The sequence below is a fragment of the Semicossyphus pulcher genome, unplaced genomic scaffold (genome assembly GCF_022749685.1).
Source record: "Semicossyphus pulcher isolate SPU_LCO1_2020_fin unplaced genomic scaffold, fSemPul1.0.p SCAF_18, whole genome shotgun sequence".
NCBI classification, from domain to species: domain Eukaryota; kingdom Metazoa; phylum Chordata; class Actinopteri; order Labriformes; family Labridae; genus Semicossyphus; species Semicossyphus pulcher.
In genome coordinates, this window is record NW_027211691.1 from 1,829,252 (window position 1) to 1,842,900 (window position 13,649).

Below are 13,649 nucleotides of genomic sequence, written 5' to 3' on the forward strand. Positions count from 1 at the left end.
TGCCGAGTGGTAATTTCAAGCACTAACGTCACGTAACAAAGTATTTTCTTCCTGTGAGTCTAAGATCGCATCTTCAACGGTCAACTGTAAGTATACATTTTCTTGAACACCTTGGTTTGTGTGAAGTTAAAATGCTAAACTAGCTACTGTTGCCAATGTAATAACTTAGCATTTGCTAGCCCAGTTAGCCTGCTAGCGTTAGCTGTAGTCCTTTCTGTACTGTACAGATCAATCCTCCTCTCCGGATGGGCTTCATTAGCTTAGCTAACTCTGAAGTTAATGTGTCATATTTTCCATGAGACTGTAAAGTTAATGGTTCCATGTCAGTGTTCAGTGGGTTAATGTCTGGGTGAGGCACCACAGAGGTTTAATAAAGCTTACGTTAGCTAAACTCTTATTTTAACTAAAATGTTCAATTAATGTTTGAGGGCTTTTGAAGGTAACGTTAAGGTAAATGTATTTTATAATAAATCTGTGCTAACGAATATTTATTACACATGACAATCGAGTAGTATTAAGTTGCATCATGTTTGTGCGGCAGAATCAACGCATTTAAATGTGTTTTATTCACATGGTAAAGTCCTTCTGTGCCTGTGTTGTTTCTCCAGTTAATAAAAACAGTCAGACATGGCAGCTCAGTGTGTCACCAAGGTGGAGCTGACTGTCACCTGTGACAACCTGCTGGACAAAGACATCGGCTCCAAGTCTGACCCCCTGTGTGTCCTGTTAATGAGCAGTTCGGAGTCCCAGTGGTATGAGGTCAGTAGGATATCTTAATACACAGTATGAGAATTAAAGATTTAGAATTGATATTAGTGAGCATGTGTAAAGCTGCAGTACTCCAACGAACTTTGAAAGTTAAAAACGCATCCCTAGGAAACCTTTGGCAGTATATTTGAAATGATACACCTTACATAGGTGTGGCCTTATGTCAAGTGTACTCGAGTGGGAGGAAATCTCAGCCTTGTAAATCATTAACCCACAGATTGGAAATATCAGCGTGGTGTAAAGCAGCAGTAACATCATCTCCATTTCCTGTTTCATCAGTGCATGTGTGCCAATCAACACACATCACAGCAGTTATTTCTCCAACCTTTCCCAACAGGTGGATCGCACAGAGAAAGTCCAGAATTGTCTTAGCCCAAAGTTTGCAAAGAAGTTCATCATCGACTACTATTTTGAAATAGTGCAGAAACTGAAGTTTGGGATTTATGACATCGACAACAAAACTGTCGACCTGAGTGATGATGACTTCCTGGGGCAGCTGGAGTGCACCTTGGGCCAGGTAAGGCTTTAACTCTATTCTCCTGGAAGCTCATGACTTAGTGCTTCTCAATACATGCTGATACAAGGTCGTCCTTAAAGGATTACGCTTGTGTTTTTAAATCTGGGGATTATTTCTTCATATTTGTGGGGCTAAATGATTCAAAGGTACAAAAAGTTTTGGAATTGCTCCAGGAGATTGCTTCAACTGGCAGCAGCAAAAAAGGCTGTAATGCATTTTCTTACAACATTACAGAAAGGATCCCTACAGAGATAGACCTTTTTGTTAAAGAGTTTGATGCTTTTTTTAGCCTGAAATACACGTTACATCGCTCTCTTTACAGCCACCAGACTCCATTGACAAAAACAATACTTTTCCTGTGCAGAACTCTGGAGTTACTGATCTACTGCTGCCTTGATTTTGTTAGTTTGCAAGTGTTGTTTAGTGGTGTCTGTCACAGAAATATTGTGTCGGATCCAAACTAAAAACCATAGTTGCACAATAACACAAACACAAATAAAAGACTGCCATTTTCTGCAAAGTAAAATGACTGTTTTTATGAATGGAGTCTGGTGTGTTTGCAGAGAGCGATGTAACGTCTGTCTGTGGTTAAAACAATCATCTTCCTCTGTAACAAAAAGGTCTATCTCTGTAGGGATCCTTTCTGTCATGTTGTCACACACTTAGAAGAACAATCTGAGCCTGTCAGTGGAAACAACAAGAACTTTTAGTGGAAGCACTTTGATTGGGCAGATTTGCCCCCAAGGATTATGTTGCAACCATGACAGCTCATTTCAAAGCTGCCAGCTGAAGAAATCTACTGAAGCCATATAAAACTTTTTATACCTATTAGTCATTTAGATCCCAAAACACTTCTGATAGCTGGGTGAAAAATACTTCCCCTTTAGGATTAATAGGTCTATAATTAATAAATCAACATATTTAATTTTTGCTGAGCAAAAAGTTCCCCACAGTATAAAGATGGTTAATAAACAGGCAGTGGTTGGTCACTTTCTTCAGTGTAATATTAGACCTCTGTTTCGCCATGTTAGAGATCAGAGTTAACATCCCTGATATGCGGTTGCTGTGTCGACTCTCTCTGTGTAATCTGACCCCTGATGTTCATGGTGCCTGCTTGTTGTGGGTGTTATTTGCCTCGTGGTCTGCAGGCCGCTGTGTGGTTCATACTCTTCCACTTCAGTGTGTATGTTTCTTATTAACTGCTCTGTTCTTGATTTTCTTTTAGGTTGTTTCCAGTAAAAAACTGACCCGGCCTCTCGTCTTGAAGAACAAGTCGCCTGCAGGGAAAGGGACCATCACAGTGAGTTTAGAGCTGTTCGTTATTGTTTTTTATTTGTCTACTTTGATGATGATTTGTTTATTCCTCCTGTGTTTTCTGTTGTAGGTCAGTGCAGAAGAAATAAAAGACAACAGGGTGGCCAATTTTGAAGTTGAAGCCAGGAAGCTAGACAACAAGGTAAGAGAGACTGTTTTTGAAATCTTTGATGCTGCCTTTTGTTTTTATGGATTCATCTGCATTTGACTTATCGATGTGTTTTTATTCATTTACAGGATTTCTTTGGGAAGTCCGACCCGTACCTGGAGTTCTACAAGCAGACAGCAACTGGATGGCAGCTGGCTCACAGGACGGAGGTACTGTGTTAATCAACGGTTTGTTTTTCATGTTTACCTGTCACTTTACACTTCCTCTTTATGTTCTCACCCACAACACATTTTCACATGTGTGTGTGGAAAAAGGAACTGCTGATGGGCTCGCAGTGGTTCACCACGGACTTAACGGTCTATAACTTATATCTGTCCATAATATTGTGGCAAAAGCAACATCTGTCAAATCAAAACTTTGCACAAAGTTAGTAAAATTCTTAACTTTCCGGTTTTAAATGTGAATATTTTCTGGTTTCCTTCCTCATTTTATGACGGTAAATCTTTTCTTCTGGTTGTGGACAAAACAAAACATTTGAGGACACTTGACAATGAAAATTATCAGCCCCTCAAAATAATTGTGTGATTCCCACATAATTGTGTGTGAGTGTGGTGGGTGGACCCGAGCCCTCTGGGGGAATGAAAATGAAGAGGCTAGAAATGCTCTTCTAAACAGATTCATTGTATAGATATGAATGGTGATGACATAACAAACCATATAGAGTTTAACACAGTTCACAAAAGGTCAAAACACAAAATCAACTATTATTAATAATTGTTATCAACGACTTCTGCAGTAGGTATCTGTTGGCTGTTCACGTTCATTCCTTTGTTCACGTGACTTACCTCGTCAATTCTTCGTACTACTTTAACCAGTGTTGCCTCCGAGTCAAGCCACCGTCTATAACCGTCTCTGTCGTAGTCTTAGAGTGTCTGTGTGTGTGTGTGTGTGTGTGTGTGTGTGTGTGTGTGTGTGTGTGTGTGTGTGTGTGTGTGTGTGTGTGTGTGTGTGTGTGTGTGTGTGTGTGTGTGTGTGTGTGTGTGTGTGTGTGTCTGTGTGTGTGTGTGTGTGTGTGTGTGTGTGTGTGTGTGTGTGTGTGTGTGTGTGTGTGCCTGCCCACATACAGCGCGGCTGAGTGGAGGGGGCTGACTGAGAGCGAGATGCTTTGCTAATGAAGGCTGCGAAACACGAAGTTACAGATCTCTTATGTTATAAAGAGAACTGAATGTCGTTTAGCCATTTTAGCGAGATTTGATGGAGATTTCTCATCCGGAAAATGTAAAATAATGAAAACAGAACACAATAAATGAGAAAATAAAACTGATTTTACACCCTAAATATTTTAAGTGTGCAGTAAGAAGATGCCTAAGATTCAAGATTTAAGAAGTTTATTGTCATATGCACGATGAAACACAGCAGTTACACCGTACAATGAAATTCTTACTTTGTCAGCCTCTCTTCACGCATCAATAAAAACAAAGAATTCAAGAAAAATATAGGTTAAAAATATAAGTTTAAAGTAAAGTGCACTATGCATCGTGCAAACAATGCAAATACAAGTAAACAGGAACACAGTGAATTTGCATAGTAAGGATAATAAGCTAAGCTCACATGCATCTCTTTTAAATCTGCAAGAGTTCATATATTTGTGTTGTGGATCATAGTTAAAATAAGAAATGGAGAATAATTTAAATAAACACATTATTATTTTAAGTTTATGTCCAACTGAAATGTGATGAAACAGTTTTTGTCTGCTTCAGCACATCGATCATCCTGTGTCTCCTCAGAAAACAGTGGAAGAAGTGTATCATTTCTTTGGACCGCTCCATATAAGTTTGTTCTCACTGATGTATTCTGCGCTTATATGATAATTCTCTGTCCTCAGGTGGTGAAGAACAACTTGAACCCAACATGGAGACCCTTTCGAATCCCCCTGCAGTCTCTGTGTGGAGGAGACCTGGACAAACCTATCAAAGTACGCTTGACTTGTTTAACCTTTAATTTAACCTTTGAATCCGGAACGTATTGGTTTGATCGGCTGAAAATGAAAATTGCAACTGAAACTACACCGATTGTTTTGGTTGATATTGGAGGCACTACAGTATGTCTCTGCACGGTCATGACTTTACACCTTTCTGGGAGCTGTAAATAGTTTGCTCTCTCACATATCTAAAGACAAATGAGCTGATTGGAGTGAAATCAGCTTGATGATAAATATATTATCTTTTTAATCTCTGAAGCAAACATGTCAGGAAGGAAGCTGTTTCCAATCGTACGGTACAAGTGAGTTCCCCAGCGCGTCACAGTGTTTGTCTTTCTCATCTTACATCACTCAGTGGGTGTAGCGTGTGGACACAGGATATGGGAGGGGGAGAAATACTGGATAGCACCTCTGCAGGGTCTCCGGCCCTTCGAGTGTCCTTTCAACTCGATGCATTCGTCTGAGATCCTCTTCCTGTTTTGAATGTCACTCTTGCATGTTTTTGTTTCTTCTGTCTTCTACACCTGCAGATTGTAGAGACACTTAAAGGGTCAGTTCACTGAAATTACTAAACAACATGAGCACTTGTTTCTGGCCAGTATTTGTAGAGTTAAAAATCTCTGCCCAACACGATGTTAGTTTTCATAATGAATGATGATGCAGTGAACTCGGTGTTCTCTTGTAGTCTGGGTGAACTAACGCTTTAGTTGTTTTCATGTTTTCTGTGTGAAACATTTGACAGTTTTCCTTCTTACCACATCACTCAGCGTGTTCACGTGTTTCCAGGTCGAGTGTTACGACTATGACAGCGATGGATCACATGATCTTATTGGAACCTTTGAGACAACAATGACACGCCTGCAAGAAGCTTCACGAACGTCTCCGGTATGAGTGTGTGTGTGTGTGTGCGTGTGCGTGTGCGTGTGCGTGTGCGTGTGCGTGTGTGTGTGTGTGTGTGTGTGTGTGTGTGTGTGTGTGTGTGTGTGTGTGTTTTTATAACATTATGAAACAACTTGAGGCTTCCAGTTTTACTTTTATTGTTTGTTATTGAAATTGAATTGTGTTTCAGCGATGTTTAAAACCTACTTTTTATTTAAAATACATCTATGTAGATTTCCAATCACTCTACTTACAGTTTTATGATCTTGTTTCAATGACGCGTTTGTTTTATTTGTTTTGTCCTCAGGCAGAGTTTGAATGTGTCAACAGTAAAAAGAAGCAGAAGAAGAAAGGCTACAAGAACTCTGGTGTTGTGAGCGTCAAGTTCTGCCAGGTGAAGTTGTTTGTTTTTTTGTACGTTATTAGTGTCCTCATATCCTTGAATTTAAGTAGCAGTATGGATTTTAGGGGTGCTGACCACAACAGGTCCACCTCTGGATGACCTAAAACTAAAGGCCATTAATATAGTAAAAACTACTCTGACATTTCTATTATTGTTATAATCAGGGGTTAAATCAGTACGGGGCTGCCCGAGGCTCAACCCCGGCACGGCACACTTTCACCACAAGACGGTCTGAGTCGTTACGCACGACGCAGATGAGAGTGTCTGTTATCTGGACAAGCTGCTCTTGCTGGCTAACTCCAGGGAGGAAGCTTTGTTTTAAACGGTAAAACTTGTATCACATCTGTCAAAACTCGACTTCACAATAAACTGGTGGGACGTGCCCCCTCCCCATCCAGCTCATCGTCTGTATGTGACAGAATCGAGCTCCGTCAGGATGAGAACGCGGCTGTGCGCAGCAGAGAGCGGAGATGCGGACGGCTCCTCTCCTCCATCAGACACAAAATAAGAGCAAACTGCACGGAGCAGAGAGGCTGTGTGGTCGTGTTTGTGCTTGATTATCGGTAACATGATAGGCCGTTGGAATCGGCCTTGAGGCGGAGCAGATAGCGGGGGCAATTAATGGTGTTATTATCCATTCTAAGTGAATCTGTAACAGGGACGTGAGGTACGGATCTCGTAATTACGAGATATTTTTTTTCTTTGATGAATGCAATGCTCTTCTGTACTTTAGATAGTAACAGGTAGTATTAATATATAGTATTTATCAGTCCACATTCTTATTGTCAGTTAACGGTTAAACTCCGCACTGATTCCATTGTGCAGCTTTTGTAGACTGGACCGCATGGGAAAAAAAACAAAACAAAAAAAACGACAGAGCGAGTAATCGTTTACGCTTAATCGTTTTCTCTAACACAAATGTTTGTGTTTACTTTTCAGGTGGTGAAGGAGTACACCTTCCTGGATTATATTATGGGAGGATGTCAAATCAACTTCACTGTAAGCCGATATGTATTTTTGTGTCACTTGTCCATCTGCCTCTGTTACTTCCTGCTCTTACCTAAACGCCTCCTACTTGATTTTTTTTCCCACAGGTGGCGATCGACTTCACCGGCTCCAACGGGGATCCCAAGTCTCCTCAGTCTCTGCATTACATCAGTCCTCAGGGTGTTAACGAGTACCTGTCTGCTATCTGGTCTGTTGGCAACGTCATCCAGGACTATGACAGGTATGAAACACGCATGAAACATGATTTAGTACCTTTAAAACTTCAGATTTAGTGTCATTATTTGTGCAATTAAATGCCTGCTGGAATTTTTAGTCCAAATCCAGTCCTGTCTTTTGAGATGACATAAAACAAAACTCTGTGTTGCTAAACGAATCGACGTATTGACAACAGGGTCAAGTTATAAACCGTTCAATGGTAGAAATGAGATTTGGTCATGTGATTTCACCCTTTACATTTCCATATCAAGGCACTGGAGGTTTGGGGCGTATTGGAAACGTAACTTTGTGCAGATGTTTCACTGGATGGTTTGCATTTTACGCTCATGCACTGTTTTTGTTTCTTCTGTGCAGTGACAAGATGTTTCCTGCATTCGGCTTTGGAGCCCAGATCCCTCCCACATGGCAGGTAAAACATCCGTTTAAATGTGAAGCTACAAATGCATGGAAAATATCATCAGTCTGTGGTTTGCAGGAGGTTTGAATAGGATTGAAAAGCTTGACTTGTTACTTGGTTTGGCAACAGAGATGAAATCGGGTGCTTTGTTTTTCTACAGGTTTCTCATGAGTTTCCTCTCAATTTCAACCCTTCAAACCCGTTTTGTGCAGGTATGTACAGGCTGAGTATTTATATAGTGAATATTTGTAGCCGTAGTTACTGTACAGTTAAAGTGTAAACACTTCTATATGTGTGTGTGTGTAGGCGTCGAAGGTGTGGTGGAGGCCTACAGGGTCTGTCTGCCTCAGGTGAAACTCTATGGACCCACAAACTTCTCCCCCATCATCAACCACGTAGCCTCCTTCGCTAAGCAAGCCCTGCAGCAGACCACAGCATCTGTGAGTATCTGGCCTTTTCCATTATGTGACTGTAGACTCTCACAGCCCGGCAGACACAGACGCTTCACATTTATGATGAAACAGTTTTTTAACCGTTGATTTATAACAAAGAAAGAAGCTGGAAGTCCTTCCAAATCATCTGTAGTCGTCTTGTTGCTGAAACAGTCCTGCAGGGCTGCCAAAGCCTGTTGCAACCAGTGCAGGAAAGATTTGGTTGTCTATAATTCGTTTTGAATCATTTCCACATTGGAGCAGGATGATGTGATTGTAGCTGGATCCAGAGCAACAGGACTTCATGATTAGATTTAATGTCCAGCAGACGTATTACCATAGAAGTAGACTCAGCCAGCGTGACTTCATCCTTTGGTTTGTGGACTTCCTTTTTCAGTCCTCGTGTTTGGCATTTTGGCGCTTTGGCCATCTTGTTTTTTTGAGCCAGAAGTGACACTATTTGGATGACAGGTAGATACAGGTCAGACCGCAGACTCAGAAGCTTTCGTGTCTTCATATAAACTTCAAACAGTTCAGCTTTTAATGATCTACTTCACTGTTCTTCTGTTCTTCCTGCAGCAATACTTTGTGCTGCTGATCATCACTGACGGAGTGATCACAGACATGGACGAGACTCGCGGCGCCATCGTCAACGCCTCCCGTCTGCCCATGTCCATCATCATCGTCGGGGTCGGGGGGGCCGACTTCAGTGCCATGGAGTTCCTGGACGGAGACGACGGACGTCTGCGCTCTCTGACCGGAGAGTCCGCCATGAGAGACATCGTCCAGTTTGTTCCTTTCAGACAGTTTCAAAATGTAAGTGTCAACATAAGAGCCCTTTATGTTCCTCATTGCTTTATGTCAGTGACGTGCAGGGTGTTTGTTGTGATTTCAGCTCACTGCTGTAGACCTGCATCATTCTCAAGCTTTTTTCTCAGCATTTCACTGCGTCATTTTAGTTTAACTGGCTCCACAGTCACAATAAAAACAACAACGTACAGTCCCCATCCAGAACCAGTATTTATGTCCAGCCCCAGAGATTCCCCCACCCTCCACCTGGACCTCACCTAGCTTACCTGTGTGCCTGTGTGTATTTGTCATTTCAGGCACCCAGCCAGGCTCTCGCACAAAGCGTTTTGGCCGAGCTACCTCAACAAGTGTCGTCCTTCTTCAGTTTATTCAAACTGAAGCCGCCCCGCGATCCCAGTCCTTCATAGGGGTACCCCAAATATTTCAGTCATTAAGCCCACCACCATCCTCGCTTATGCTCACCCTGTGTAAAAAGCTGCTTTGCATGAATCACTGCATGAATCACGACATGTAGAAAGCTTATAGCGCTCATTCATTTCAAAGCTTTTTATGCCTCTTTCCAACTTTTCCATCTCTGTGTGCTGACGAGTCATCGTCAGCGCTGAGTGATGGAGAGTACAATAAGCTCTGTTGTACTTTAAAGCTCTGAAACACTAAAACATGTTCTTGTTTACTCTAAAGGGAAAACTCCTCGACACAAACAAAGCAGCTGCTGATACAATGTTCAGTTTTAGTCTTTAGTAAAGTCTTTCTTTACTCATCAAAAAAAAAAAATAGCATGAAACCGAAGTCGTGTTTACATAAACATCTTTGAAACCTTGAATAAAAAAAAAGAAAAGCTGTGTGGACACGTTAAAATTAAAGTTTAAAGTTTTTTCTTTGTATAAATAGATGCACTTAAAAGGACATGGACACACCTCCACCAACTAAACTCTAACTTAGCAAACTTCATTCACTTGACCGATCAGCTGTTTCAGCTGTGGGAGGAAGCCGGAGAACCCGGAGGGAACCCACGCACGCACGGGGAGAACATGCAGACTCCACACAGAAAGGCCCTCTACGTCTGAACCGGGATTCTAACCAGGAACCTTCTAGCTGTGGGGCGACAGAGCTAACCACTGAAAATAGAATATAATAGACACCGGCCCAGTCGAGGCATTCAGACACACACAGATACGTGTTTAACAGTCTTTGTGGTTGGAGCATCCAATGTTTCCAAAAATACAAACATTTTCCCCAATATTCATCCACATTCTCTTAAAGCCGTGAGTAAAATATTTAAATTTAAGTGTTTAAGATTATTCTAGAGTGACACTTTCTCCATACAGCATACAGACTTCATGATGTTGATAAGGAGTTTAACAGTGCTGGTGGTGGTGGTGGTGGTGGTGGGTGGGGGGGGTCCTCTGGAGCCAGCATTCTGTAATAGTTTTTTTAACTTGATCATGAAAATCTTCCGCTGAGCCTCTTTGATCTGCACTCCGATCCAGAAGATGGCAAATCTGATTTAAAGCCACGATACCAGACCTGAAGGTGGCGCCTTCTCAGTCTGATAAACATTCACCACCTTGTGCATACGCAAAACATTTCTAAAAACAACACATAGATATAAATCAATAGATACAATTTCTGCAATAAGTAAACCTTCTATGTTGTAATTATGACATGAAGTATTTTTTCCATACATTGTTGACCATTGACATCATGTTCTTTTGACAAAACAACCTCCCAAAAAGAAGTAAATATGAATGAAATATAATTGGATGGAGTTTTTCCTTTGTCTTCATCTGCATGACTTCCTGCTTCTCATCCACGCTCCTTCATAATAAGCTTCATTACAAATCTGTTTCTCTTTTAGTACTTTTTCTAACTCCTCTTTTCCTGCTTCAGGCTCCTCGAGAAGCTCTAGCAAAGAGCGTGCTGGCAGAAGTTCCCACTCAGCTGGTCGACTTTTTCAACACCATGAAGCTGATTCCCCCTCAGTCCGGTAATCCTGCTCCGAACCCTGCAGCGAACCCTGCAGGGACGATCTGAGTCTACAGGAAGAAGCCAGACTCTGACCATCAATCATCTCCTGCAGGTTTAAAGGACAGACCAGCTTCTTCTCATCTTAAAGTTAGCGCTCGAAACACTTTCCTATCTATTTTTTAATTTCACATTCTTAATGACCAGCACGGAGCTTAGCCAAAGTAAACCCACTTACACACACACTTTAAAGACCAACCTGTGTTTCCTTTAGGGTCAGAGTAGAGGTAGTTTTACACATGAGCATCAAAGTGTTTTAGCTGAAATTCAGTGCTACTACAACTTAAAAAACGACCATTCCTTTATTTTAAAAGAAGTATTTAAAAGCCATAAAATAGAATAGTTGATTAAAGTACATATGGTTCTATGCAAGTTAATCTTTACAAGGATTTAAACATGTATTGGCTCACTGAAACTGGATTCTGACTGCAGAAACTAGCCTGCTGTGGTTTTTAATGCATCAGACGAGTCTGCAGTTCCTTTTTATCTACGTTTACAGGCTCCAGCATTAAGTTACACTAGGTATGCAAAAGGCTCTTACATAAATATATGAATTATTTAGTGGAGAATCAGCTTCAGCTCTGCTCGTAGCATCATCATGTAGCCACGTAGCTTTGTAGTCGCTAATGTTTTCGCACATGTACTCTATAATTGAATTGTTTATTGTTGCACATGCTTCATATGCACTCTCATATCATAAAATCATGCACTTCAAAGATATATGTATGTTACTCAGTGAATTGCCAAAGTTTGTGTGTTAGAAACGAATGAGTCTGATATATTCCTAAGTAGTGTCATTGGAGGGTTAATTGTACTGTGCCAGTCTCATTAATCATAATATTGTGCATGTTTTCCTGTGGTCCATCTTTGTGCCATTTATATGTTATTTTGTTAAACACATCCATCAGAGACTTTTCTTTTCAGTTTTTCTTCGGACGACAAACAAACCGACACAAGATGGGTTTTTTTTCTCAGATCGTTTTGACCACTTTTGATTTAATTCTTTTTTTAATCTTTTATATATAAACATCAGTATTAAACATGCTGTAACTATATAAACGACATACAGTATAATATGAATTTAAAAATATATGCATGTTACAGCAAACATGTTCTGTTGTGATTACGTTGTTTGTATGGTTACTCAGTGAGGGCTGTTAAACATGTATTCTGTTGCGTGCCAGCTCTATGATCTAACATGATTAATTATGATGTGCCTTATTCAGGAACAGACAGTGCATCACGCCTGCTAATAAAGCTTCTTATTCAATTAACGGTTGAAGCCGACGCTTGTTTTACACCTATAGAACGATTCTACATCCCTTTAATGATTTATAAAGTTTGAGTCACCTGTTGTGATCATTGGGACAACAGCAGTGTACGAATATAAAGGTGACTGTAGTAGATATATGATTGGGTGCAGCTGTATGTTGTTGTAGAAAGCTGGTAACACTACAGGACTTAACTGGAATAAGTTTAGGTACTTTTAAAATCTTGATATTGTGAAAGGTTTTGTTGTATTTTGCTGCCACCTACTGGAAGAACAAATAAAAATCTGCATTTTGAATCAAACTGTCCAAATCAGACTTAATTAGATGATATCTTGATATCACATAACTATTATATTTATAACCTGGTTGCAACACATTCATTTTCTAAACTTTTCTTCGGAGTGAACGCTGCACAGACGCACAAAACCTCTCCCTGAAAATGTCAGATTCTTGATATCGAAGCCATCTAATGTAAAACACAGACATCTACAGTCGGTGAGCTGAATCAATTTAATTTGTAAAAGGTACAAAGATACAGCTTATCTACAGATTTCATTGTCGACAGTCTACAGAGTGACAGAGGTTGTTGTGAGACACGACTGAGTGCTGAGTTTCCTGCTCATCAGTATCACAGTTTTTTTAACTTAAGCTGAATATGATGTTTACATGGGATGTTTCTTCATATCTCTCCTGTATACATGATCGGGAAAGTATCCAGGTGCATCATCTGTGTGACGTTGTTTTGATTCTCAGCCACTGATTTCTGTACCAACAAACCAGATCAGGTGTTTAGATGCCACAGTGTTTTAACATAGTACTCCAGGTAGCTGATCCAGGTTTCTAATTACCATTATATGATGTTTACATGTGCAATATATAACCGGGACACTTAGATCTAAACCAGAATAGTAGTATGCATGTAAACGCCCTTCATTTTCATCTCAATCACATGACCTGGACTCAGGCACTTCAAGTTTTTCTATAAAAATAGGCTTCTCTCTTCGCAGGGTCTTTAGTTCACACTGTAAATCCAGCGTACTTTAATACACTGATTTACTGAAATGCTAAATCGACTAAGAGTCTACGATCATCACCGTCCCTGTGTCGATGAATGCACGTCAGAGCTACAATCCTACAGTGAAAGACTTCTCCTCTCATGTTAAAAACATTCTCTGCTTCCTCTTGAAGTGTAGAAGAACTACATCTACTACTGTGACAGGAGTCTGCAGTGTGTTTCAGAGGGTCGGGGGTCTGCAGCAGCTCAGCGTGTGAAATGACCGGAGTTCAGTCTAATCCCGTGGTTACATGCGGTGGATGTTCTTGTGGTCCATGAACTGCTTGAGGTCGTGCAGGTTGTCCCACCACGTGAAGAGGAAGGTCTCGGCGATGAGGCTGAACCACGGAGTGATCTGCAGCTCCTGACGCTTCCCCTTCTCCAACATCTCCTTCAGCTCCTCCTTGCTGACGTAGCAGTGACTTTTGATCTCGTTGGGGTCTGGACTCAACTCCACGTCCTGAGG

General features: G+C 40.9%; 2 protein-coding genes across 4 annotated transcripts in view; one reads left to right on the top strand and one right to left on the bottom strand.

Moving 5' to 3' along the window:
• On the top strand, positions 1 to 12,132 carry LOC138596034 (copine-3-like). Of its 2 annotated transcripts, XM_069667606.1 has the most exons (17): positions 1 to 86; positions 609 to 759; positions 1,106 to 1,285; positions 2,511 to 2,585; positions 2,670 to 2,741; positions 2,837 to 2,917; positions 4,594 to 4,683; positions 5,476 to 5,574; positions 5,876 to 5,962; positions 6,911 to 6,970; positions 7,066 to 7,199; positions 7,550 to 7,604; positions 7,753 to 7,804; positions 7,899 to 8,032; positions 8,603 to 8,839; positions 9,130 to 9,242; positions 10,724 to 10,812. In XM_069667606.1, the coding sequence occupies exons 2-16, from the start codon at positions 628 to 630 to the stop codon at positions 9,238 to 9,240; spliced, it is 1,599 nt and encodes a 532-aa protein (XP_069523707.1). In that variant the 5' UTR covers positions 1 to 86; positions 609 to 627; the 3' UTR covers positions 9,241 to 9,242; positions 10,724 to 10,812. The 2 variants fall into 2 exon arrangements, with proteins under 2 accessions (XP_069523707.1, XP_069523706.1); XM_069667605.1 differs by lacking the exon at positions 9,130 to 9,242 and having other exon boundaries at positions 10,724 to 12,132.
• idi1 (isopentenyl-diphosphate delta isomerase 1) overlaps positions 11,878 to 13,649 on the bottom strand; it is a 6,359-nt gene continuing 4,587 nt past the window's right edge. For both annotated transcript variants that reach the window (XM_069667612.1, XM_069667611.1), the window contains exon 7: positions 11,878 to 13,643. In XM_069667612.1, coding sequence (XP_069523713.1) covers positions 13,431 to 13,643 — 213 coding nt within the window. In that variant the 3' untranslated portion in view covers positions 11,878 to 13,430. The remainder of the gene's footprint in view (positions 13,644 to 13,649) is intronic.